This window comes from Benincasa hispida, chromosome 11, assembly GCF_009727055.1.
Source record: "Benincasa hispida cultivar B227 chromosome 11, ASM972705v1, whole genome shotgun sequence".
Classification (NCBI taxonomy): Eukaryota; Viridiplantae; Streptophyta; class Magnoliopsida; order Cucurbitales; family Cucurbitaceae; genus Benincasa; species Benincasa hispida.
Window position 1 is genome coordinate 46,291,652 of NC_052359.1, and position 27,855 is coordinate 46,319,506.

At 37.3% G+C, this 27,855-nt stretch overlaps 1 protein-coding gene across 2 annotated transcripts; it reads left to right on the top strand.

The window, feature by feature from the left end:
* LOC120091145 (protein RST1) lies at nucleotides 1-27,593 on the top strand. Of its 2 annotated transcripts, none has more exons than XM_039049013.1 (25): nucleotides 1-481; nucleotides 1,282-1,566; nucleotides 1,744-1,827; nucleotides 2,021-2,300; nucleotides 2,456-2,715; nucleotides 2,837-3,023; nucleotides 3,153-3,340; nucleotides 5,620-5,720; nucleotides 7,220-7,295; nucleotides 11,475-11,606; nucleotides 11,694-11,775; nucleotides 11,886-11,958; nucleotides 12,348-12,516; nucleotides 19,721-19,851; nucleotides 19,931-20,022; nucleotides 20,904-20,989; nucleotides 21,063-21,278; nucleotides 21,392-21,469; nucleotides 21,911-22,093; nucleotides 22,257-23,153; nucleotides 23,231-23,527; nucleotides 25,122-25,781; nucleotides 26,065-26,215; nucleotides 26,452-26,570; nucleotides 26,987-27,593. In XM_039049013.1, exons 1-25 carry the CDS (start codon nucleotides 89-91, stop codon nucleotides 27,350-27,352), a joined length of 5,586 nt encoding a protein of 1,861 aa, XP_038904941.1. In that variant the 5' UTR covers nucleotides 1-88; the 3' UTR covers nucleotides 27,353-27,593. The 2 variants fall into 2 exon arrangements, with proteins under 2 accessions (XP_038904941.1, XP_038904942.1); XM_039049014.1 differs by having other exon boundaries at nucleotides 364-481; nucleotides 1,265-1,566.
* Nucleotides 27,594-27,855: the final 262 nt, after the last annotated feature.

Below are 27,855 nucleotides of genomic sequence, written 5' to 3' on the forward strand. Positions count from 1 at the left end.
AACAATTTCCATCGTAATCAGATTTATAGCCATCCAAGTTCCCGCCAATAAAAATCCCCTTCGCTGGATTCTTTCTCTTTTGCTGGTCATGGACTCGTATGCTCCATTGCTAGAGAAACTCCGGCTTCCCCAACAGTCGCTTCAACGTTTCGCCGTCGCTTCAATCTTCTCCAAACTCCGAACTGCTCCGAAGCATCTCGACTCCGATTCCGACCCGGGAAGAGAAGCCATCTCCCAATGCCTCCTCCATTCCTCTCCCGCCGTCGTCGACCAATCAGTCCGAGAGCTTTGCCGCTTAGTCAAGGACTCTCACATCGATGTCTCTCGCGCCCTAACGGAACTCCAAGCCGCTCTCGAAGGATCCGAATCGCGGTTTGTTGACGTGTTCGTCAAGGGACTGGGCTTTCTCGTTCAATTTGGGTTCCGTAAACACAATGGGTCATGGCAGTTTGGCTCCGCGGAAACTCATCCGTTTGTTAAGGTAAGTGGAGTTGTTCTGTGAAGAGATTGCTTGACGTTCGTTGCGTGGAATCGATATTAATTCTGAAAAGTGTTAAGAATAGACAATCAAAGATAAGTAGGAAACGTAAAGTAAAAGAGATTAACACGAAGATTTACGGTATTCACTAACAGAGTTAGCTATATCTACGAATAGGACGAGAACAATTTTATTAGAGAAAATTAGATAGATAGAATTGAGCATCTAGGGTTAGAGACTTTATATAGTGCATTCTCTAAACCCTAGGATTATGAATGTAAAGAACGTAAAGGTGACAAATGCCTAAATAATTTAGGTTTTCCCCCGAACACCAGGGCGTATTGCCCCTAGACCTGTACTTGGATGTTCAAAGCACCACACACTAAATTTAAGGCATTCTAACAATGAGTTATAAGGACAATGTGGCATTATGTATATAATTAGGGGTAGCACATCATGCGTGTAATTAGTAGTTCTGTGATTTTCATTTGAATTGTCAATCATTGGACTTTATTGGTTTAGTTTGGATAGCCGGCTTACATCCTTTGTATAAAGAGGGATCATCTCTTGTACGTTTGAATCACAATAAAATACTCGTGTGGATTGTTGGAGTTAGATGTTTGGTTGCATCAGTGCTATTTTGAGTTTGGTGAAACCAATGCTTACTTTTATGGTTTATAAGATACTACATGCTTATTAAATTTGAAAGTCAATCCTCTGGTTCTGTACTTATTTATTGGGCAGTCCAATTCTTGCTGGTTAATGTGAAGTTTAAAGCAGTGGCAGTGTGGGGTGTGTGGCAGGTGTTGTCTTGTCGAGTGGATGTTCAAGCCCAGCTCTTGCACCAAATTCCACTATTTATAGTACAAAACAAGTCACTGGGAATGGAAGCCGTCTGCAAATTCTTAAGCCCATTTGTGAACTATTCAATATTAAGAACACAGTTCTCAGACTCATCATCTTCATTATTTGCACGGAATTTGATGTCATCAATTATGTCGGTTTGTTGCTCATATCCACACGAGGCAATGCCAGTTCTTGCTTTGTTAATTCGAAGCCTCGAGTATGTCCCACACAAAACTCTAGAAGTAAGTTGGCAGGAGGAAGATAATTTTCAATATTATCTTGATTACGTTTTGGATTATAATATTTAAACTTGATATTAATCATTTTAAGATTTTCACATAACAAGCATACTAATCAATATACAAATGATTACGGTCGATTTATATCAATAAGGTTCATATTTCTTCATCATTTTGTAGGATTTCTGGAATTTCATACATTTGGTGGAATCGTTGGTGGACGCTTGTACTGTGGTGTTAAGAGTGTTAGTCACCAATGGATCGGTATGCAGTCGTTTCATTCTTCACCACAGTGAAATTTTAGATTATATTGTCAGTATGTTTTGTGTATCCTCTTGCTTGCACAGTAGTTTGGAGGTTTAGTTAAACTTTTTGATAGATTTGACCATGGCTTAGTTCAATTACAATAGTATAAATTTCAATCTCTGTTTTGAATTGTCCCTTTTTCCCCACTTAGCATCTCACAATGGAGGCTCAACAACGCAGCATAGAATTGTTGGATACAGTTCTCTCCCTGTATGCATGTCTTGACAGACATGTCTGTGGCTATGAGCGTATTCTTGAACAATCAAGATACTTGTTGTCCGTACAAAAGGACCTTGGGATGCAATATGTACCAAAGCTATCTTCAGTTTTCCCATCATTATTTACAATCCTCATAAAATCAGAGCTAGAACACGAGCAATTGTTGATACTGAAACTTCTTCTCTCCCTCCTACAGTGGAAAGCTGAACGTGGTATGTTTGCTGTTTAGTTGAATGTATCCTACATGTACCTATTATTTATATTCACATTTTCTTCCTTTGGCAGTTGGTTATAAGAAAATTTCTCTCAACATTGTCCACTTTACTGTCATAGTGTTGAATATATAATGATGCATATGGCTTTTCAGAATATGCTAACAGGGCAACAACACTTGTTCCAAGTGAAGAACTTCTATTTGTCTTTCCTGCCATCAGTCTCATGTCATCTCCTTCAAAATCCATTAAAGGAGCAGCAACTGAATTGCTTTCCATGTTAGAAAAGTTGTTGGTGACGCTATTGGTGACAACAAACTCAAAGGACAAAGTTGAGGAGAGGGGGTTCCAGTTTCCATCAATTAGCACACCTGGGTCCATTGTTGTTAGGCTTTTGGAAAAGCTATGGTTCCAGGTCAATCTTGTAATATGTCTTGAGTATTTTTCTTTGTCTAAACTGTAATTGTTGCCTAAAAGTACAGAGATGCTTGAAATGGCGATTGACAATTGATAAGATTCAAATCATTTTACCTCAGGGTCTTTCTTCACCATCCACTGGGTTCTTTTTGGATAGTGCTCTTTATGGCCAGAGTAATGGCAAAGATGATAATGATTTGCCCAAAAAGTGTTGGACATCAAAATTAAGAGAATACACATTATGGATTGTCGGTAGACGAAAATCCCTCTTGCCCCTCACTCAATTTGATGAATTATTTGTTAAAGGTAAAAAAAAATATTCGTTTTTGATGAGTTTCTCACCCTGTCCTAATAAGAGCTTTTATATTTTGGCAATTGGCATCCATGGATTGATGGGATAAGTGATTGATATTCTTTTATCATTTGCTTTTGTAGAAATGCCCTTCCTAGTAAGTGCAATCACTGCCATTATGGTGGCGCATCATTCATTGGCGACTGATGCTGTAGAGTTACTAGCCGCAATTGGAACTTTGGATCCGAAAATTGGATTTCACTTGTTACTTTTAGTCCTTTTTTACTGTAATATATTTTCAAGAAAAGAAGTTCAACGCCAGGATATGGTGGTGAGTTTTCTTTTTTCACTTGTGTCTGACTAGTTTTTCAGCATGTGCCCGAATGTGATATTGTTTGTTTCATTGCATGTTATCTTCAAATCATCTTTTTTTTACCATTTGAGAATATTTTAATGTTCATTTCAGTCAATGATAGTCACTATTAGCTGTAATAGTTACCTCCGGAACATAAACTCGTAACTGTAAAATATTGATATATTTTTGTAGATTATTGATTATATTGTATAGTTGTGAATTTTCTATTATCTTTTACCCTTCCATCATATAACTTAGTGAAAATTAGAAAAAGAAGTTTACAATATCAATAATGACAATATGAGGCGTCTTGTAGTGTTTAGCCCGGACACTGTCCTTTTTGTACTGTTGTCTAATCCTTCCTATGGGCTGCGTATATTGATTTTAGTTTTGTTCGGAAATGACGAGGGTGCTAAGGGGTGTCAGCCTAGTTGATGTGGGTGCACCTCCTGATCCATAGGTCCTTTTGTTTTATGCGTTTTGTATAACATTCTTGTACTTTAAGCATTAGTCTCATTTCATCTTCTTAATGAAGAGCCTCGTTTCCATTTCAAAAAAAAATAAAAAATATCAATACTGGCAATAATATAAATCAGTGGATTTGTTTGGGTCTATCAATCAATGTAAATCATTTGAATAAAATAAAAAACAATGTTAGAAAAGCTTATCCATTCCGTTACGATACTCATATTTATGAGAAAACAGTCAATATTCTGGATGTTGTTAATGTTGTGAACTTAGGGTATTTCCATAAAATACTTCATTATTATTTAATATATATGTGTACCTTGTTTGTTCTTTTATTTTTTTTAAAAACAAAACAAAATTTCATTAATATAATGAAATGTACCAAAAAAAAGGGGAAAAAAAAGAGGAAAGGTAGATGTCAAAAAAAGACCTCCACTTAGCTTGTTTATTGGAAATTGAGTAATTACGAAACATTTTTGATAGTCTACGTCAAGTAACAGCAGTTAAAATAATATGATCTAGTTAGAGAAAAATTTCAATCTAGATTGACAAAAGCACACTGGTTTCATTCTCCAAGTGTTCATACTTTGCTTTTTTCTTTAAAGGATGATCGTACAACAGGGCTGTATTTTGGATGTGGTGTCTATTTCAAGAGGTAGAGCTTATTCAAAAGAGGAGAGAAGCAAATGTTAGAAAAATGGTGTGACGAACTGTCAGTGGAAAATAGGTGGTCTTGAATTTCAGCCTTTAGGACACGGTTTATCTTAGTAGAGGGATTCTACCATTTATAAGGAATAAGTATGGTACTTTGAGCATTAGCTTCTTTTCATTAATTCAATGAAAAGTTCGTTTCTGTTTAAAAAAAAAAAAATATCAATCACACATTTATAGATCAATAATGGTAAGTTTTAATTTATACTTCATTTGAATTTAGAGAATCAAAAGCTTCAATTGGATGATGTGGAAGAGGTGATATTGGACTGTCATGCAAAATGGTCAAGATTAATTTTGATAAGGGGTTTTATTTTTTTATTTTTATTGTAAAAAAAAAATTGTGTGGGGCGAGGTTTATTGGACGTGGTATTTTGGGTATAAGTGGAAAACTTGGTTGAGAATTTGTTTAATTTTCCATATTAATTAACGATAAACCAAGGAGAAATATCAATGCTACTATGGGACTAAGACAATAGAATCCTCTTCCCCTGTTTCTTTTGTTGTCGTGGTCGATATTTTTAGTTTACTTGTCTCCAAGGAGATGGAAAGGATTCTCTAGTGGAAGGTTTCAAAGTGGGTAGGTACAAGACTTGCTTCATACATCCTCTCAAATTCCGAGACCATATTAGGACTTAAAATCAATGAGGACAGAAACTCGTGCAGTGGAGTTAATTCAAAATTCATTAGGTGGGAAGATCTAGTGGCATGTAAGGTATTGGGTTGTTCCTATTCATGCTTGAGCACAACCATTCAGTCGCACCCTAGTAATCCTAGCTTTCTAGACCTTTGTAATATACATTATACAGTGAGAAAATATATTATTTAGTACAAATTTATTGTAATTATAGGTTAGAACGAACTTTAATTGTTCACTTTTAGAACAGGGTTTGTTTAGAAAATATAATAGAAGTCGGTGGACATTATCCTCCAACAAAAAATAAGTTTCTTCAGTATACTATTCACACCTTTATATCTGGCATGGATAGTAATACTTTTAATATTTGCCTTTTGTTTCAGGCATCATTTGTCTTTTTATCTAAACATCTGCGTATACTTCTTTCATGTTAATGCAGCTTAAACTTTTGGGATTGCTTCCATGCCTTGCTTCTCACAGTGCAATGGTTCCGTTCATAGTTGAAACTATTTCACCAATGCTTCGTAAAGATTCAAAACCGTAAGTGCCTTAAAATACTTATGGTTTTGTTTTACTTTCATTTATTTGTTCATCTCTCGTTGCCAGTTGCCATTGCCACTTTGCCTCATATATAATCTTTTATGAGATAAGTCAAGTGATTGAAGATGTATGAAATATAAGGTCTTACGGAAAAGGACTTGACATATAGAACTAGAAAGATAATTTGAAGACAAAAGAAATGTGGATCAAAATTTCAACTGTTGATATTCTTGGGGTGTCGCTAAACATTCTGCTGTTTTCTCGACCCATATCTCCCATTGCATGGCTCAAACATCATTCACTCACAAAACTTTGGCTTGGTCCCTCACATCTTCACCGCATAGGAAGAGGATAAGGGATGTGGTCTCTTGAAGAAGCCAATCTCCAAAAAGTATGAGCTTTTCTATGTCAAAGATTGACCACACCTCATATTGAAAAGTATCCTTAGAGATTTGACTTAGAAAAGCTCATACTTTTCAAGAGACCACACCTCATATTGCACGAGGAGAAGGATGTGCTGTTAAGATGGGGGATCAAGAATTTCACTTCAAGGACCTAAATAAGCACCCACATGCCATGTCTCCTTAAGCAAGACCCTCTCCATAGCTAAATTGGAAAAAACCTTGTATATTGTGCTCCTTTAATGGACCACATTCATTCCATTAAATCAACCAAAAAAGAGTAACCTTGTCTTTGATTTCGATAAATTTCTCAAAAGTAGAGAATCTAACTTAAAGATATCAAACCATCGATTGTGAGAACTAGCAATAACTAAAAAATTCAGAACGACAGCCTCTTCTAGAAACATATATACAAGCTATGACTTGTTTCCATAAGGTACCCCTTAAATTACCACTGAGCTAAAAACCTTAAACTAATATATTACGATAAAGTTAATCTCTTTTCAATATTTTTATATTACCTATTGCCAGTGGACTTGAGAAATTGCATGAGGCCCAACAAGTGGTTAGTAGTATTAATTGGGAAGAAAATGACACAGTTTGTATATGGAACATGTTGCTTTGAGACCATGTTAAATCATTAATGAACCCAAAAGCTTAACCTAATAGGTTATGATAGATTTAATCCTTTTATAAATACTCTATAAGTGAAGTGCTAGAATCATTTAGTCAAAAAAGTTGTATTCTTTTTATTGAGTTCCCCAGAACATAGCGTGCAATAGAGACTACACTTAATCTTACTACGTGATTGCCACCAGCTCAAGTTGACGCTCTTGTATGTTGGAGCACTTTTCTAATGAAAAATGTGGTATCCCTTTTTTCTTAAAAGAAAAAAGAAAAGCAGCCCCAAGGGCTCTGATGCTCCAGTTGATTAGAAGTTAGGATTATTTTAATCATCAATTTCCTGTTACATATTCTGGTTGGTTTATAAGTGTCACATTTTTCATACATACAGGATGGATGTATTTAGTATTCTTAGTGGCTTACTATGTATTCAGATAGCTTCTTCTAATCTCTAATTGTTTATTTTATTTCCAGAGTCTTATATGCTACAGCAACTCGATTGCTATGTCAAACCTGGGAAATCAATGATCGTGCATTTGGGAGTCTGCAAGTAAGTTGTGTGAGTGCTTGGGGATGATAGGCTGAGCTTCGATTGAGTTGAGTACCCGACAATTGAAAGAGTTCATGCCAAAAATGTCTAATAAACACCTTATCTCTATCTGACACTATTGATTTAGGATAACCATGTAACTTAACCACCTCCTTAACAAACACATCTGCGATGGACTTGGCAGTAAAAGGGCGCTTTAAAGCAATGAAATGCCCATATTTACTCCGCCTATCCACCGCCACAAATATCACATCACATCCCCCTGCCTTAGGTAACCCTTCAATGAAATCCATTAAAATATCACTCCAAACAGCATCTGAAATTTCCAATTGCAACAACAACCCAACTGGTGACAAGGTCTTATTCCATTGAGAAACAACACACTCCTACACATCTTTCTTCACGTCCCTTTTCATTCCTTCCCAATACAACTCCCCTGTCAATCTCTTATAAGTCCTCAAATAACCAGAATGTCCTCCAAATACTGGATCATGGTATTTATGTAGGGCTGTAGGTTTTGAAGTAGAAGACTTGGATAACACCAATCGACCTTTATACTTCAAGATACCCCGTGGCGATGTAAACTTTGGGACACTGTCAACATCTTTCAATTTAGCAATTCTGTCCATCAATTTGGAATCTTTCTCCACCTCATCTTTGATAATTTGCACATCCAACAACGTAGGAATTGATAAGTGAACCAGATGCACAGTAAGAGGCTTCAGAATAAAGCATCAGCTACTTTGTTTTCAAGCCCCGCCTGATAGACTACTTCAAAATCATAACCTAATAGCTTCACAATCCACTTTTGATGTTGGGGGTTGAATAATCTGCTGCTCCAAAAGAAACTTCAACGCCCTCTGATCAATTTTGACCACAAACCTTCTTCCTAAAAGAAGAGGCTGCCATTGCATTACCATCAACACATAAGCTCCCTTTCATATATCGGCTTAGCACGATCCCGCATAGACAATGTATGACTATAAAATGCAATCGGCCTTCTTTGTTGCACCAACACAACCCCTATTCCATACCCCGAAGCATCATTCTCAACCTCAGAAGGTTGATTAAAATCAGGTAATGCCAACACTAGCAATGTTACCATGGCCTGTTTCAATTTCTCAAATTCCCCATGAGCTTCTTCAAACCACCAAAAGCTCCTCCCTTCAAAAGTTGACTTAATGGAGTTGCAATGCTCCTATAATCCTGAACAAACCACCTACAATAACCTGGCAAATCCAGGAATCCCTTGACTTCTCTGATATTGGTTGGAATAGGCCACTCCAACATTACACGAACCTTTTGAGGATCAACCTCCACAACTTGACCTGGGATTACGTGTCCCAAATATTCCACCCTACTGCGAGCAAACTAACATTTGTTCCGATTGGCATACAACTCATGTTCCCGAAGAATTGATAACACCAACTTTAAATGCTGCAAATGCTCTTCTAAATTCTTGCTATATATCAAGATATCATCGAAAAATACTAATACAAACCTTTGTAGATAAGGCTTGAAAATGGAGTTCATTAATGCCTGAAAAGTTGATGGAGCATTTGTTAACCCAAATGGCATAACTAAGAAGTCATAGTGCCCTTCATGAGTTCTAAATCTTGTCTTCTCCATGTCACCCGGGTGCATCCTTATCTAATGATACCCTGAGCACCATTCAATTCATCAAATAACCGGAATGGGAAACTTATCAGGAATCGTGACATTATTGAGAGCTCTATAATCTACACAAAACCTCTAAGCCCCATTCTTCTTTCAAACCAACAGGATTGGACTTGAATATGGACTGGTACTCGGCCTTATGATACCTAAAGATAACATTTCATCCACCAACTTCTCCATTTCCTCCTTTTGATGATAAGCATGGTCTAACATTCACATTATTAGTACCTTTCTTTAAATGTATATGATGTTCAAGTGCTCCTCCTTGGTGTAACTCTTCTGGCCAATCAAAGACATCCTCAAACTTCTCTAACAATGCAGTATGGAATCAGACATTGTATAAACTTCATCCACCTCGTACCATTCAGCCAATGATACTCCCCCTTCCATTGCTCGACACTTGATCAAGAATCCTTGATCCAAACCAGTCCATGATTTCATCATACGCCTAAGACTCACGCGAGCCTTGATCAAACTAGGATCGCCCTTCAACACAATCACTCGATCCTTTTAACTAAAAGTCAATCAAGTTATGCTAATCAACTTCAGTAACCCCCAGAGAATGTAACCACTACATTCCAAAATTATATCCACGCCTTCTAACTCCAAAGGAAGAAAACTACCTCGCATCACCCATTCTTCAGTTGACAACTCCATCGTTACAAACTCCTTTCCCCCTTACTACAAAACCAGAGCCTAAGATCACACCATAATTGGAGGTTTCAACCATTGGCAATTTCAAAAGATTTACTAACCTTTCTGATATGAAATTATGAGATGCTTCACAATCGATCAAAACTACCACTGGTTCACCTTTCATTTTCCCTTTTAACTTCATCGTATCGGGATTAGTTAACCCTACCACTGAATTAATCGATAATTCCACCACCGGTCTCCATTCGTCCTCCACCTTAAGCGTTTTCAATTCCACTTGTTCCTTTGGCTAACCGACATCATCAATCAATTCTACTTCCTTTTCATTCGCCTGAACCACCAAAATTCGTAACTCCCTCTGTTCACGAACTTTACATCGATGACCCTCATATATTGTTCATCGCATCTGAAACACAAGTCCTTCTTCCTGGCTTGAAATTCAGCTGAGACAACCTTTTAATCGGTCCTTCTCGCCGATTACTAGTTGCCACCACTCCTCTCAGTGTAATCCTTCTCATTGGCGTAGTTTCAATTTGATTTCCTCCCTCTTTTGCAACAACAGGAATATTAGGTTTAACACTACTAACGACAAACTGAGTCTTACCTTCGGTTTGCTTGCTCGGGCCTGCCTCAAGCTACGTTAATTCACAGTTCTCCACACGTTAGGCCAACTTCATCATTTGTGCAAGCCCAACGGGCTCCCAGCACTCCACTTCAGCCTTGATCCATGGAGTTAGCCCATTCACGAAAGTTTCTTCTAAAACATCATGCGGCAAATGCAGTAACAACGCCACCAGCTTATCGAAAAGGTTTTGATACTATTTTATCGTCGATTCCTGTTTAATTGCCAAAAATCAACCATAGATCGATCCTTCTCTCATTGATTGAAATCGCACAAGTAATCTCTACTTCAAATCTTTTCGATCCTTGAATGACTCATGTTCTTCTTTCGATCGATACCAATCCAATGTTGCTCCATCAAAGCCGATTACAACCACCATCATCTTCTCCGACTCCATCAATTTATGAATATGAAAGTATCAATCGACTTTAAACAACCACAAATCAGGATCCATTTCATTGAAGATTGGCATTTCTACCTTTTTAAACTTACTTTGATCGTTTATCACTTCTTCTGCTCCCGACTTTGCAACATTCGTTAGTTCATCCACAGCTCTCCAAACACTTCTCTAGATTCTCTTTTGGCTTTTGAACTCGTCGACTGTTCCAGACACCGCCGAACGTCCTTTCCTCATCTCCGCAACATACGATAACAACATCTTCTGTTGTTTCTCTGCTTGTACTCCTAGTCGCTCAATGCTTTTGGCTAATGATGCCAAATTTTCTTCAATTATCGGTAACTTCTGAATTTCTACGTGAATGCCAGAAATTTCATGATTGAACACCTCCTATTTCTCTTTGAATCTCTTATGAGCCATCTTCCAACTTTTCCTAGGTTGCTGCTTTGATACCAATCCGATAGGACACCAACTCAAGAAGTTTTATTCAATCAGAAATCAGCCAATGGCTGTTACAAAATCAAGACAACACAGAGAACAATGATCAACCCCTATCTCTCTCTCTCTCACAACCGAGAGAAGACTCCCTACACCAAAACAACCAGACCCTACTTCCTAAGTTTCCCTTCACATATATTCCTCTCTTCCGCCCTCCCCCCCCTCCCGCCCAGTAATACTTCCACACACACGTGCTTTCCCTTTATTACCCTTTCTACTATATTTCAATATAATTGGTGGCCTAACAGGTTATTGGCTTGTCTTTCCTTTGTTTTACATTTTCCTGATACCTAATTGTGTAATCATGCTCCATTGGCTTCTTCACCTGTAGAGAGTCCTGCTTCCCAAGGGATTTTCAGACTTTAATCATGAAGGAGAGATTTGTCTCAGTTTAGCTGCTTCGGTACGAGATGTTTGCAGAAAAGATGTAGATAGAGGAGTGGACCTTATCTTGTCCGTTTCGGTATGGCTTTCTTGGAAACCATTCTATCTTTGTTTTTTTGTTTCACATTTATTACAGACGGATTTAATTTATCCTCTTGATTAACAGGCATGCATTGAAAGCCCTGATCCTATCAATCAAGCTCTTGGATTTCAAGGTCTTGCACATCTATGTGAAGCTGATGTCATCGGTATACTTACTGTCTATAAGTTATTTTCTTATAATCTATCACTACCTAAATTTTTTGTACATTAAGAACCAAATAGTCTAGACTTATGTAGTTCATAATAAACCTTTCAGATTTTTACACGGCATGGGATGTCATTGCCGAGAATCCGCTGGACTATTCTGCAAATCCAGTTCTTGCAAATAGGTTAGTCACTGCTCCCAATGAACTACCATTGGACTTTATGAAAATCAAAGGAAGAAAAAGTAGCTTTAACTTTTACCAATGTGAGATTATTACTATTTTTATATTACATTCACATTGATACTAACTAAACTTATGAATCCTTCTGCTTGCAATTTCTATCACACACACACACACCAAAAAAGAAACATTTTTGCTTGCCACAAAATAGGGACCCAGACCTCCAACCACTTTTATCTAATCAAACTAGTTTATGACAAAGTCTGTCTGAGGGAAAATATTTTTCTTCAATTTGGTTGACATTGAAATTATTAAGCTAAAAATAGTTAACATTAACTTTTAACTTCTTGTATCATTGATCTATTTAAGAGGATGACTTGGCTTTTTGGCAGCCTCTGTAAGCTTCTCAGGTGGGGGGCGATTGATGCTGAAGTCTATCCAGAAGCTTCAAAAAACATAATAGGAATTCTTTTCACTGTTGGCACATCAACTTCTCCTAGTCATGATTTGCTGTGGGCGAAGGCGAAGGCTTCTGCTTTTGATGCCTTGGCACAATTTGAGGTAAACTTTAAGATGAAACCATTTCTCTAGTTATTAGCAATATTTTTCTTCTTTTATAGAAGAACAACTGTACTGAGATGACTAGGGTTGGCCTAAGATAGGCTTGGGGATTACATAAATAGTTCCAACTTGCTGAGATTTTAACAATGGATTGATTGTTCAAAAAGAGGCGACTGGCTGTGATTTTTCTTTGGGGGCTTAGCTAGGGTGCTATCAATACTGTTGATCCAGCATCGATTTCCTTATGTGTATTTCTCCCTCTTGGTGCCTCATGTGTCATCTACATGCTGAATCTTCAATTAATTTGTTTTTGCAATGCCCATTTACTGCAAAATTTTGTGATATTGTTCTGTCTTCTTTTGGGTGGTCTTTCATTTGCCCTAATTCCATCTTGATGTGGCCTAAAGGAGATGAAAGGAGAATTCGTTATAATTCTATAGTTAAGGTTTTCCATTCTTGTAAATATTTTGTGATATTTTCCTTTTCTATGCTTTGTATACTTGTATATATTCATATCTTTGGTGAATGAATAGAGTATTATGATTCTTTCTCAAACTTAAGAGTTCTACATGGTATCGGAGCTCTCTAAACAAACTTAGGGTTTGAGAATTTAGAACTCGTTTGTGATACGTCTAGAGTTTTGTGGAGAGGTGAGTTTACACTTTTGCTCACAGTCGCCGTCTTCGGTTCGTTCGTCGTCGTTAGCCGCCGCCGCCACAGTCATCAGCCGCTGTCGGCGGAAAAAAAAATGTTTTTTTTTGACACCGCCTAGTCCAACGAGGAGCCTAGCTGCCGATCTACAAAACCCCAAAGTTCGGTTGCCATCTGACCAGTGCGTGACGCTCACGCGCCGACTGTTCCATCTTGCCGTCCGTCCACGTGCCGGCGCTTGTAGGCGCGTGCGCCGCTGTTTTTTTTTCGTCCGTCTTCTGTGAGTTTCCTCAGTGTTGTTGGCTCTTCTCGGTGGTTTGTTTGTTTGGGATATATAGATATACTCACTGCTTGTAAAGACATCTCTTCGGTAAATTAGGGTTTGATTCTCTGCTGTCCGATGTCTATTTTTTGAGGTAATGGCTGATAAGAAACCAGTAATGTCTGAGATTGTTCCTATGGTGTCAAAAGTAACCGAACACAAGTTGAATGGATCCAACTACTATTCATGGAGATCAAATCCAGGAGGTGTTTTTTACTATCATTGTCATAAACCTGGCCATACGAAGCGTGAATGCAGAAGATTGCTGAATAAGGGTCAGAGGATGCCATCACCCTCTGCACATGTCGCCTCTACTATTGATAATCTTGACAAGTCAATTACGATTTCTGTAGAGGAGTTTGCTAAATTTCAGCAGTATCAAGAGTCATTGAGGGCATCATCTTCTATTCCCATTACGACCATCGCAGAGACAGGTAACATTTCTAAATGCCTTCTTTCCTCCACGTCAAAATGGGTCATTGACTCTGGCGCTACAGACCATATGACAGGTACCCCAGTTTATTCTCTAACCTTTGTACATCTACCTCTTCACCTAATGTCACTATAGCTGATGGAACCTCCACTCCTGTTTTAGGATCAGGAACCGTCCATCTCACTTAATCAATTTCTTTGTCATCAGTTTTAAATTTACCAAATTTCTCGTTTAATTAGATTTCGGTCAGTAAACTCACTCGTGATCTTCATTGTTGTGTCTCCTTTTTTCCTAGTTATTGTTTATTTTAGGATCTTACGACGAAACAGACTATTGGTAAAGGGCGTGAATTTGGAGGTCTTTACATCTTTGAACCACAAACACGTACGACCATCACATGCTCAAGTGTGTCGTCTCCCTTTGAAGATCATTGTCGTTTGGGTCATCCGTCTCTCTGTGTTGAAGAGTCGTCGTCCACAACTTCAACATTTGTCTTCATTAAATTATGAGTCATGCCAGTTTGCTAAATTTCATCGTTTGAGTTTGTATCCTCGAGTCAATAAACGAGTTAGTGCTCCTTTTGAATTAGTCTATTCTGATGTTTGGGGTCCATGTCCTGTTGAGTCCAAAGGAGGGTTTAGGTATTTTGTTACATTTGTCGATGACTATTCTCATGTTATGTGGTTATATTTAATGAAAAGTCATTCCGAGTTACTTTCTCATTTTCGTAACTTCCATGCTGAAATTCAAACTTAGTTTAGTGGTGCTCTTAAAATCCTACAGAGTGATAATGCTAAGGAATATTTCTCTCATACACTCGCCCATGGCATTCTTCATCAATCTTCTTGTGTCGATACTCAATCTCAAAATGGGGTTGCAGAACGAAAGAATCGTCATCTCCTTGAGACAGCCAGAGCTTTGATGTTTCAGATGCATGTTCCAAAATTCTTTTGGGCTGATGCTGTTCCCACAGCTTGTTTCTTAATAAATTGCATGCCTTCTTCTATTCTTAAAGGTGAGATACCTTTTCGTACTTTATGCCCCAAGCAAAATTTATTTCCCATTCCACCCAAAATATTTGGTTGTACTTGCTTTTTTTGGGATGTTCGGCCTCTGCATACCAAGCTGGATCCAAAGTTCTTAAAATGTATTTTCCTTGGTTATTCCAGTGTCCAAAAGGGGTATCAGTGTTATTGTCCTAGTCTAAATAAATATTTCGTCTCTCCTGATATCACGTTTTTTGAACATACCCCATTTTTTTCATCACTATCAGTCTCTCCGAATAAGAGTCAGGGGGAGCACAAGGAATTAGAGGATGATTTCCTTGTCTACACAGTTATTTCTCCCTTCGATCCTCTTCCTGATTCATCTCTACCTGTGGCTACCTCTACTCTTCCACTCATCGTTAAGGTCTATACTCGACGACAACCTCCTTCAGTTCCATGCCTTGTACCAGAGTCTTCTTCGTCACTGGATCCAGAAACGAGTGATGTTCTCCCTATTGCTCTTCGTAAAGGTAAACGTACATGTGCTCATCCTATTTCCTCTTTTGTTTCATATAACCATTTGCCGCCTTCCACATGTTCATTCATTGCATCCTTAGAGTCTGTATCCATCCCCAAAACTGTTCATGAGGTTTTGTCTCATCTTGGTTGGTGTGCCGCAATGGTGGAGGAGATGACTGCCTTAGATGATAATTGTACTTGGGATTTAGTTTCTCTCCCTGCAGGAAAGAAGGCTATTGGTTGCAAATGGGTGTTTGCAGTTAAAGTCAATCCCGATGGTTCTGTTGCTCGGTTAAAAGCGCGCCTTGTAGCGAAAGGCTACGCACAAACTTATGGCGTTGACTATGCTGATACTTTTTCTCCTGTAGCAAAAATGGCATCTGTGCGGTTGTTTATTTCATTAGCTTCAATCAATCATTGGCCTTTACATCAACTTGATATTAAAAATGCATTTCTTCATGGTGATCTTCAAGAAGAGGTGTATATGGAGCAACCACCAGGGTTTGTTGCTCAGGGGGAGAATGGAATGGTGTGTCGTCTTCGTAAATCCTTGTATGGATTAAAGCAGAGCCCACGAGCTTGGTTTGGTAAATTTAGTCAGGTGATTGAAAGCTTCGGGATGCAGAAGAGCATGTCAGATCATTCAGTCCTTTTTAAGAGATCTGAGGGTGGTGTCATCTTGTTAGTCATATATGTGGATGATATTGTGATTACTGGTGATGATGCTTTAGGTATCCAGTCTCTAAAGACCTTTCTTCATAGTCAATTCCATACAAAAGATTTGGGCATGTTGAAATACTTCTTAGGAATTGAGGTAATAAGAAGCAAGAAAGGAATTTTATTATCACAGAGATGTACTTGATTTGTTGACTGAAACAGGAAAGATCGGGGCCAAGCCATGTAGTACCCCAATAATGCCCAACTTACAGCTCACAAAAGATGGAGAATTGCTAAAAGATCCTGAAAGATATAGGAGGTTAGTGGGAAAACTTAACTACCTTACAGTGACTCGACCCGATATGGCCTATTTGAGTCATTACATGTCATGCCCTACAGTTGATCATTGGGCTGCATTGGAACAGATTCTTTGTTATTTGAAGGCTGCTCCCGGGCGTGGTTTATTATATAAGGATTATGGTCATACTAATATTGAATGTTTCTCAAACGCCGATTGGGCAGGATCTAAAGAAGACAAAAGATCAACCTCAGGGTATTGTGGTTTTGTTGGTGGTAATTTGATTTCTTGGAAGAGTAAGAAGCAAAATGTGGTGTCATGTTCAAGTGCAGAATCAGAATATAGAGCAATGGCACAATCTGTGTGTGAATTGATTTGGATATATGAACTTCTTGTTGAGTTGGGATTTGAAATCACCACACCGACAAAGTTGTGGTGTGATAATCAAGCAGCACTTCATATTGCGTCTAATCTAGTATTTCATGAAAGAATTAAACGTATTGAAGTTGACTGCCATTTTGTACGTGAGAAAATTCAACAAGGGTTGGTAGCTACAGGATATGTGAAGACTGGAAAACAATTAGGAGATATCTTCACGAAAGCATTGGATGGAAGACGTATAGATCATCTATGTAACAAGTTGGGCATGATTAACATATATGCTCCAACTTGAGGGGGAGTGTTATAATTCTATAGTTAGGGTTTTCCATTCTTGTAAATATTTTGCGATATTTTCCTTTTCTATGCTTTGTACACTTGTATATATTCATATTGTTGGTGAATGAATAGAGCATTCTGATTCTTTCTCAAACCTAAGAGTTTTACACACCCTTTTAGTCATTTTAGTAATCCTCTTTTGGGGTTTTCCCCAGCTTTCATTTATCATTGAAATGTTTCTTTTACCAAAAAGAGGTGATTGGCCTAAGACCATTACCATATTCTCAATAGTTTTAGAGAGAATAATGATCTTATTGTATTAATCAGGCTGAAGATACATACATACATACATACATATATATATATATACAACTAAGAAACTCTACTCTAGGATATATAAATTACAATAAAGGACAACTAATCATAATTACAATATAAATACATATTATAACACTTCCCCTCAAATTGGAGCAAATATGTCAATCATGTCCAGCTTGTTGCACAAATAGCTTATTCTTGCTCCGTTTACTGCTTTAGTAAGGATATCTCCCAATTGTTCTCTAGTTTTCACATATCCTGTCAATATCAACCCTTCTTGTATTTTCTTGCGAATAAATGACAGTCCACTTCAATATGTTTAGTTCATTCATGAAATATTGGGTTGGATGCAGTACGGAGAGTAACTTGATTATCACACCATAGTTTAGTTGGCACAGTAACACTGAAGCCCATCTCAGATAAAAGTTGATGTATCTACACTACTTCACACACAAATTGTGTCATAACTCTATATTCTGACTCAGCACTCGAACGGGAAACTACACCAAGTTTCCTCCTAAAAAACACAAGATTCAGACTATTCTAAACCCTAGCATCATAAGTGATATAGGATTGGGTCCCTAGCTGGATGGATGAAGGAGTTTCCTCCTTTGTTCTTTGATCTTTCAAAAAGTGTAGAGTTACTCTTAGTCTATTCTTAATTGCTCACCTACCCATTACTTCTCTCTTCTCAAAGCCCCGAAAAATGTAACCAAGTCTATGGGAAAGTTGATAAAGAGACTTCATCTGGAATGATGGGTTTACAAGCCAGGTTTCAACTTAGTGAAGTGGGAGTGGACAGCCTTGCTCACGTTGTTTTGGAGGAGCGGTGTGGCCTCACTCAATAACCAAAACCTGTCTATGCTGATGAAGTGACTTTGAAGATTCACGCAAGAAGAAAATCCTCTTAGGGAAAAGGTAAATTCCAGTATTTATGGATGTAGTGACCCTCACAGGTGGATGATGAAAGAGTTAAAGCAGAAAAAATGGAACAAACCATGGTTGGACATTGCCAAAAATCTGCCTCTCTCTGTTTGGCTTACTAGATTCATAGTTGGAGCGGGCACTCAATTAAGTCTTTTGGAAGGTATTTGGATTCACCAACCCACTTTCCAGTCCTTTCCAGATCTTTTAGCAATAAAAACAGGCGTTTTTATATTTGAGTGTTGGGACAACAAGAAGCAAACTTGGACTTTGGAACTCAGAGATAGCTCTTCGACAGGGAGCTAAATAGTTGGGCAGAAAATTGAGTTAAGCTCACCTTATTGAAGGGCTAGAACAAGTATCTTAGTCCCATGGGGACTCGACTCTAGTTATTCTACAAAGTCTACTTGTTTATGTGTTCTAACAATACTACAAAGGTTAAAATTCCCTGACTAGGTTAATTTAGAGGAGCAAATGTTTGAAGAAATTAAAAATCTTCCTATGAGGAATGTTGTCAGCTTGGGTTTATTCCTTGTTGTCGCTCGAGACTTTCATCTTCTTCCTTGTTGGGGTCTCATCACTCTTAGAATGATGTAGCCTAAGTACCCTCAAGGAGTAATCCTCCAAGAAGGAAGGTTGTGAATCTTTTATTAGAATGATAATGTACAAGAGGGAAAGGTTTCTATTTATAGAGCTTTATTACAAGTGGGGTAAAAAGGAAATTAACCTAGAATATTACCTAATTACCCAATTAACCCCTATTCTCCTTACATCACAGAAGCTTCCTCTTTGATCTGTGGTTTTGAAAGGTCATCTTCCTCTCCGGTTATAGGTGCAGAACTTTCCCAAGTGCTTGAGCTCCCCCAACATCACCCTCCACGGTACGTAATGGTATATCTTCAGCTATACACCACATATTATAGGAAACACCAAGAGCGATTGTAGGGTTTAGATTTGAATAATTCATGCACATGGGTTATTAGGAGCACCTCAATTGTTTCATGGGCCTCATTTCATCAAGTCTCTCTATGCCCGACTTCAAGCTTCCCATTTCTTTTCAAGCTTCCCTTAGTATATTATAGTAAATTTCCCATTACTTTCTGGGATGAACAAGGAAACTCCAAGAACACACAAAGAAACACAAGAACACTCGAAGATGAAATATATTGCAATATAAGAGAATATACAATATACCGACAGCCTTTCAAGAGGGCTATCTCTCTCCCAAATTCCCTCTATTTATAATTAAAAATCCTAACAAACTCCCTAACTAATTACTAATACGCCCTTACTCATTAACATACTAGTAATCCTAATTTATCCCTAACTGGGGTTCTCACCAATACTTCTGGTAGTGATTTGGGTAGGAATACACATTGAATTTATTTATTCAATATTTGATATTCTTTCCTTTGGTTTTGTTATTCATGCTTTCCCAGGTGTCCCTTCTTGAGAGAAATATTCCAGATTTTAAAGAAAGGAGCATGTCAGTTCTTTTTACTGAGAAAGATGTGGACATCCTCAGTGCCATAAAAGATTTTTTGGTCAAAATTATATTTCACGAGCACAGGTCTGCATTTACTATAATCTACTTCGAGCTTCAGTTGCTCTTGGAAAATAATTGACAAATCATTCCCGATGTGCTCCAGTAACCGAAGACGACTAGTAAAGGAGAAGAGAGTTGCTGGAAGTAAGATTGAGAAGCTACTAGATGTCTTTCCTCGTCTTGTTTTTGCTTCAGGTACTGTTTTTCTTCTTCTTTTTCTTCTTTGTTTCCCAAGATGAGAAGCATTTAATAGTACTTTATATTGCAACCAGTAGAAACCTGTAATAATTAGTTTATGAAACCTTTTTTGGGTGGACGCTTATAACCCCTCATCTGGATCTCCCTTCTCTTCTTTTATGAAATCTTTTGTTTTATTATATTTGCTTGATATCAACGAAATATATTGGTTGTCGATAAATCTATGGTGCATGCAGTATAGAGGTTCCACATTTTGTGGGCACACCACTCATGCACTTCAGTTAATGTTTAAATAGGATCATACTAAAATTTTAATAAAATATTAATATAGAAAAATATATCGAACAATTATTTTCTATAAGAAAAAAATGTTCATTGCATAAATGAAGTCATGTGCTACTATTGGAAATTTGTGACTTTACTTCCATCAAAAATAGCACCCACACTAGGAAAAGTAGTTTTGATTCATTGAAGGCCACAGATAACATTTACTATTTCATGGTTACTAGTTTATGTTGAAGTGAATGAAATATTTATCTTAAACCAACTTAGTTACTAACACCTACACAAGTTCATGGAAAAATGGTTAAATTCAGATCTTAAAACCCATGGTAAGCTTGTAAAGCAAGAATTATTAAATCATATTCGAAAAAACTAATAAAATGAAAAGGAAATATGACGTGCAACCATTCTACTAGAAGATAGGGTGCTTAAGTTAAGGTTGCATCCCATGTCTTTCCATTTCTTCTTCAGGAAGATGGGGGTTGTATTCAATTGAATTAAACTTTGGTGAATTAGTTTAGGCATTCCATATCTTGAGCTGTTTTTTCCTCTGTTTATTTGTGTAATATTGCTAAATTGCTTAAATTTGTTCTCAGGAACCAGAGGTAATGTCAGGGTACTGCCTGCTGCTGCACTGCTATGTCATTCCTTTTCTTCTAGAAAAGGGAATGGTCCAACAAGAGTAAGGCAGTTGTAATTGGTAACCTTCATTTTATTTTATTTTCTTTCCCTTAACTAGACAGTTCTTTATTCAGAGAACACAAGATGAACACACCAGTTATGAGAATGCGATGTGTGAAATTGGTGAATCTCTTCAACTTTCAAGGAATATTGCCATGGCTCTCTTAGCCCTAGAATCATGGAAAGCATTTATGGAACGCTGGTTAAAATCTGAAGTTTTATCCACCGATGATAGAGATACTGCAGTTATCTCAGAGAAAACTTCTAAAGCGGCTAATGAAATTTTGAAGGTTCACATTGCTGTTGCCCTCCTATATAGCACCTTGAATTTCACGTCAGTTATTTACAATAGTACCAAAATTGTTGAAATCTTGATATTAATGTTGTTATTCCTGTCATTCAGAGTATAATACATGCTGCTGAAGAAGCTTTGCCAAGATGTGCTGAAAATATGGCACTAGCTATTGGTGCACTTTGTATGGTAATATTTTGCTTCAGCGACCTTTCTCTTTCACAATTTGGTTATCAAGAAACTTTGAATGTCTGTCAATATCTCAGTGAATTTTTCTGAAGTTTATTGAATATCCATGTTATCATTCTCTGGTATCCAGTACGAAGTAGGTTAATAATTATTAATTCGGACTTTGGAGTATAGATTCATATGGAAATGCTATGTTATCACTACGATGTTAAGGTCAAGAGGCCAGCTTCTTGGCATGGCCTTCAGGAGTAAAGCTGATTTCTTGTTAGCCTTTGTGCAACTTTAGATCAGTGAGCTTACTGCATCAGTCTCATTGTGGATGTAGTAAATATACCATATGAAAATTTGAGGATTCTTTTCCTTCTCTTTCTTGGATAAGAAACAAATATTTGATGATATGAAATATTACTAGTGTCATGGTTTTTTCCTTTCTGTTATCAGGTCTTGCCTCAGGCTGCCCATGCTGTGAAATCATCTGCTTCTAAGTTTCTGTTAAATTGGTTGTTCCAACATGAGCATGAACATCGTCAATGGCCATCTGCAATATCCCTTGGAATAATCTCTAGATGCCTACATGTCACCGACCATAAATTGAAATTACAGATCATCTCCGGACTTCTTGAGGTATGCATATCCTTTTTCGGCAGGAGGGCTTTGTCAAAGTAAATTATTATTTTCTTCTGCATGGCATTAGACAAATAAAGGGGTTGCAATGTTCTTAATCAATTATGGTGGTTGTTAACTTTCTATCTTTTCAATTTTGAAAAACATGAAATCTCCTTTTCAGGTTTCAAGTGTTAGCAAGAGTACCCTTGTTAAAGGATCTTGTGGAGTTGGGTTAGGCTATTCTAGCCATAATCTCCTTTCTGGGGTTGAAATTGTTGATAAATCAAACTTGGGTAGAGATAAGCAGACAACCAAGATAGAGGAAGTAGAGTTACTAGGAACTATAGTTAGATCTTTATCTTTGATGATATGTCAGCTCACGGGATCTTCCAAAGATATGTTCGAAGATCTTTTTGCGTTGGTTCCAGCACACTCTTTCGATATCAGTGTAGATTCTCAGCTGTTGCACAAGAATGGTGACTCGGAAGACGACGTCTGGGGTGTTGCTGGACTAGTACTTGGTTTGGCTAATACCGTTTTTGCAATGTACAAAGCTGGAGCATATAATGCTGTCCTGAAGATCAAAAGCTTGATTTCCTCATGGATTCCTCATGGAAATTCTGTACTTCAATGCTCGGGTTCATTCGATGAAGTTTCTATTAGAGTTCTCTCTGTTGGATCCTGTCTTGCACTACCAACCGTGACATTGTTTTGTCATAGACTTGAGTTGATGAATGGCGATGAACTGGATCATTTAATAACTGCCTATAAGGAGATTATTTCTGAATTGTTGCCTGTTAAAAAATCTAGTATATCCCATTGGAATTTATTGATGGCATCATGCATAGGAGTAGGGAACCTCGTTGCCGGCATTCTAAATGATGGGGTGCATGCTATTGAAGTTGGATGTGTCCAAGAGTTGCTGGAGTTATTTAGAAGATGTTATTCTAATCCATATAGTCCTTTGATCCATTTTGGTGGAATGCTTGGAGTAGTAACTGCCATGGGAGTGGGTGTTGGAAGTCTGCTCGATGTGTATCCTACAATATCATCAGTTCAAACTGAACATGACTTAAAGGTAACATGTCTTTCTGTTATGTTTTTATTAACTTTGGCAGGAGACTTCTCATCTTATAAAATACATTTCCTTGACAGGAGACTTCTCATCTTCTGGGTCCACTTCTTTCAAGTCGTGTTTGTGAACCACTGTTGACATCAATTATGCAAGAGATGTATCTTGTTGCACAGAACTCTGATGACAAGAACTTGCAGCAATTTGCTGCATGGGCAGTTTCATTCCTTAGACATAATATTTGGTCAAAGGAATTTCCAAACCTTCAGAACTTAAATGAGACAGATGTATCTGGTTCAAGATCTTTACCTCAAAATTTTCCAGTGGATGGTGTAGGAATGCGGCTATGCAATTGGCTAATGCAGCTGAATCTTTCAGAGGTATGTTTCTTTTGTTTTCCTTTTAGCTTTGGTCTGAATGTATATTGAATGCATACATGTATGTATGTATTGTGCATCATCACCCGTCTCTTTAATTTAAGAAAAACCATACTTTTACAAGCGGACAATTAAAAGAAAAACCAGCCCAGGTTAAAGGGAGCCCAGACAAAAGGGCGCTGTTCAAAATAAGAAATAAGGGATGGTTACAAAAATCTCAGTTACAGATACGCACTCAAAGGAAGGTGGTTGAACCTCATTGAAGACCAAAATGCCCTCTTGAGGCATCTCAATCCCTAGAATTCCTTCAATTTTTCTCAAGTTGAATGTACCAGAAAATAGCTAAGAAGGCAGTTGTTCATAAGACTGAAATACAACTAGGATAATTCCTTTCACTTACCGGGATCTTTATTAAAACTGGAATACACGATTCATTAAGTATTTAAGTTGCATAAAAAAGAGGCCCATCCTCATAATGATACCAAAACCTAAGGTGAAACTTATTTCTTTTCTTCTAATATATAGTTAAATCACCCTATATTGTACTTTGAGCATTAGTCTCTTTTCGTTAATTCAATGAAGAGACTTGTTTCTTTTTCAAAATATATATATATGTGTGTGTGTGTGTGTATATGCAGGGTTAATGAAATTCTCTTCAAAATTCCTATTGCCCAATAAATTGACCTGCATAGTGACTGAATCGTCTAAGTGTTACATAGTCAATTTCTTGAAGCTTTTCCATTGGGAAATCTAAACAAGCAGTAACAGAGCTGTTTGGGATAAATGTCACATGATCGTACTTCTTAGAGGTGCTAAAACCAAAATGGTGAATAAATTGGCAATTTAAAATTTAAGTAGCTTTCTTTAATCTATCTTATCTTCTTGGGTGACATCTTTAACCTTATCCCCCTTTGGTCTTCTGCATTTAAAATTTTGGGGTTTTTTTCCTCCCTTTAAAGAATTCATAGTTTATTCTTATTATTCTCGTATAAGAAATAAATTCATAACAAAGAAAGTAAGTCATGAAGGGTGAGGATAAAACATTTTCTCCTTACCTAAGGAATTGGATAAAGGAGTTCCAATTGGCTTGTGGCAGAGTAGCAGTATAATTACATAAATTCTTGGTCCTGTGAGGCAAGGAAAAATATATATTTTTAATTAACGATTATAGTGCCGATCCATTTATCTTCAGAGATGTTGCAATTACCAACTTACCCTCTGATCAAATTTGCCAAAGATCCCTATCATTTTGTTCCAATCCACGTTTTTTTTTTTTTTAAATTATTATTTTTTTTTTTTTCCAAACCATAACCTTGATTCAACAAATCAGGAAGCTTTTAGTATTCTCCAAATTTCATTTTTGAGTATCAGTGAAAGTTGCTTTATCATTTGAAGAGAGTATCAATGAACCGTGAGTCGAGTACCAAGGATATTGTCCAATCTGATCTCATTAAATCTCTTTTGATAGCATATACTACTCTTATTAACACTTTGTTGAACTGGAGCAATCCCGCTCTCTAGAAATTTGTTGGCTACATGCACAATTTATTTTGTCAAAAAGTTTGATTTGAAAAATCTAATACTTCAAAAGTTCCAGACAGGGAGAGCTACACGTACTGAGACTTTAGTAACCACACTACGGTGCCTTTCTCAAGCTCCCAGACTGCCGTCCTTAGAGTGGGGAGCAATAATCAGGCGCTGCATGAGGTATGAAGACCAAGTTGCTGAGTTTCTGCCACCAAGTTCTGCTCTTAGAAAGGGCATTCTAAGGGAAGAATGCTTGAAGTTCTCATTAGCGCACGCAAACAAATTTGACCAACTACTTATTTTTCTTGATGAGCTCTCCGACATCTCCAGGTTTAGGACACTTGGGCTGAATCTGCAGGCATGGCTGCTTACTCATCTTGCAGGTCTCATGAAAGTATTCTCTAATTCGAGGGTTGAAAAACTTTTCGATGACATGAAAATCTACTTGTCTTCTTTTTACTCGGACCAACTTCTGTACAATTATGAGAAGCATTTACTATGCATCTCGTGCTGGAAGGGCCTCTACCAATGTCTTGAGGAAGCTAATCTTAATTCATTGGAGTGCATATCTCATATTGAAGACTTCATGGTTGCTCTTTTTACTATTTTACCTACATCGTCCTCCAGTACCAACAGAGAAGTAGATGAAGTAAACTCCTCAAAAGAGTGGTCTGAGGCAATAAGATGCCTCAGCAAGGCGCGGCAGACCTGGTTGATGAACTTCCTTCAGGTACACGACTCGACCTCTTCATATTTCCAAGGGTTTTTTCATTGTGTTCATTGAAGGGTACTACAAGTTTATGTGACGACTAGTTGTCTATACTGCTAAAGCCTTTGCAGAACGGTTTTTTCTTTTTTTTTTGTTAATTGCTCCTTAAGATGTAAAGAAGTGGGTTTCCTTTTCTATGGGGAGACAAAAATTCAACTGTGCTTTTAGTCTCGTTTCTGCCTTTCATTTATTTATTTATTTTAAGAACCTAGTTTCGTTTCTGACTTGGAAGTGGCATGTGCAGGTTTCATCCGAGGACCTTGTATCAAAAGATCAGAAGTTTTCTGAAGTTCTTAAAAAGATGAAAGCCAAAGGCAAGCTAACCAGGAATGGCTCTCTCCCATTGAGTGAGCTAGGAAAAATGAAAACCCTGATGCTGAACTTGAAATCGCAAGGTTTTACTTCTTTGAACAAATTTTAGGAACGAAATTATATTAGTATTAAGTCTGTCAAATGGAGTAGCGATTTCATGTTTTAGAATGCTCCAAATAGAAAGCTCGCTTGTGATCTTAACACAAAATGGGATTCTTGCTTTCTCATGTCTATATACTTATCTGTTTCTTGTCGATTTCTTGGCATTTGATACCGAGATTTCATATTGCTGTTGACTTACCTGACCTTTAATTTGCAGACGTATGGGATGTACTAGTTGAGGTTGTTGCAGCTCTTCAACTTGCGGAGGGAAATGTCAAAAGACAATGGTTGGTTGATGCAGTAGAAATTAGCTGTGTGTCGGTGCATCCTTCCACGGTACGCAATGAAACAATCACATTTAAATTTAGACAATAAACTTCATTACAACATGCTTCATGAACAAAATAAACTATTGCTTTTTAGTGCTATCTGATTTAGTTTACTTCAGACCACCATATTTTATGATAAAACTATTAGGTGGAAAAATATAGTGATTGTTAGAGTGAGCTGGAAGTAGAAACGCAAAGAATTATACTGCTTAGCTTAGTGATATTTTCTCAAAAACTAGAGAACTTTTTTTCCTCGAAAAATAGAGTGGGCTGGATATGAAAGATTTTATCTAGTGTTCTTGAGTTCATCAATTTCTTAACATAAATATTGCTCAAAACATCCTAAGATACAACTCAGGTTGCCATTTTTAGATTATTTGAATTTGGTGCGCTGTTGAAACCTTTTGATGTTTTCTCCTTCAGGCAATCCAGTTTCTTGGTTTACTATCTGGTAGCTTCAGTAAATATATGCCTCTACTGATTCTGGACCCTCAATGTGTGCTGAACAATCTGCCAGTTACACTTAATTCTCTTCTATCCATATCCGGCTGGAGTTCCATCGCGGAGTCCGTTACTTCCCGTCTCTTTGCCTCTACTGAACGCATCTATCATCAAGCCACCCAGATTCCAAATGTGGATGACATACATAGCTCCCAAACCATTGATGAAAGTGAAATTGATGCAGCTACTTCCCTATTACATGTGATGCATAATGCCTGTGTTTCTTTGAACGACTTCTTGCCATTTGGGGATCAGCTTAGACTCGCAAACATGAATATCATCACTTAGCAAAAAGGCTAACTTTGTATAATTGACCACCAAATATTTTGTAGATTAGTTGCTAACTATAGTCAAATTCACGGCTAATGTTAGGCTAGAAAAATTTAGGTGTACAAAAATGATTTGTCCATGGACCCTTCATGGATTTCTTCTGTAATATCAATTTCTTGTCTAGACAAAATATAGAAGTGTATATCAGTTAAAATTTATTAAAAGAAATAGAATGTTCAGGCTAATTAAGGCTCTAAAATAAATGAGTTCATTATTCTGATTGTAAAATTTTAGATTTGGGTGATATGCTTGAATTATAGAAATTTATATTTATAAATAAGGCTAATATCAATAAGTTGTATCAATTTAACCATAAATTAATAATTGTATCAACTTAAACATTAAACTTTAGGAGTTGTATCAATTTAAACTCGAAACTTTAAGGGATTATCAATTCAAACCCTAATCAGCTTTAACCTTAAACTTTTATGTGTATATTAATTTAAAACTTGAATTTCCAT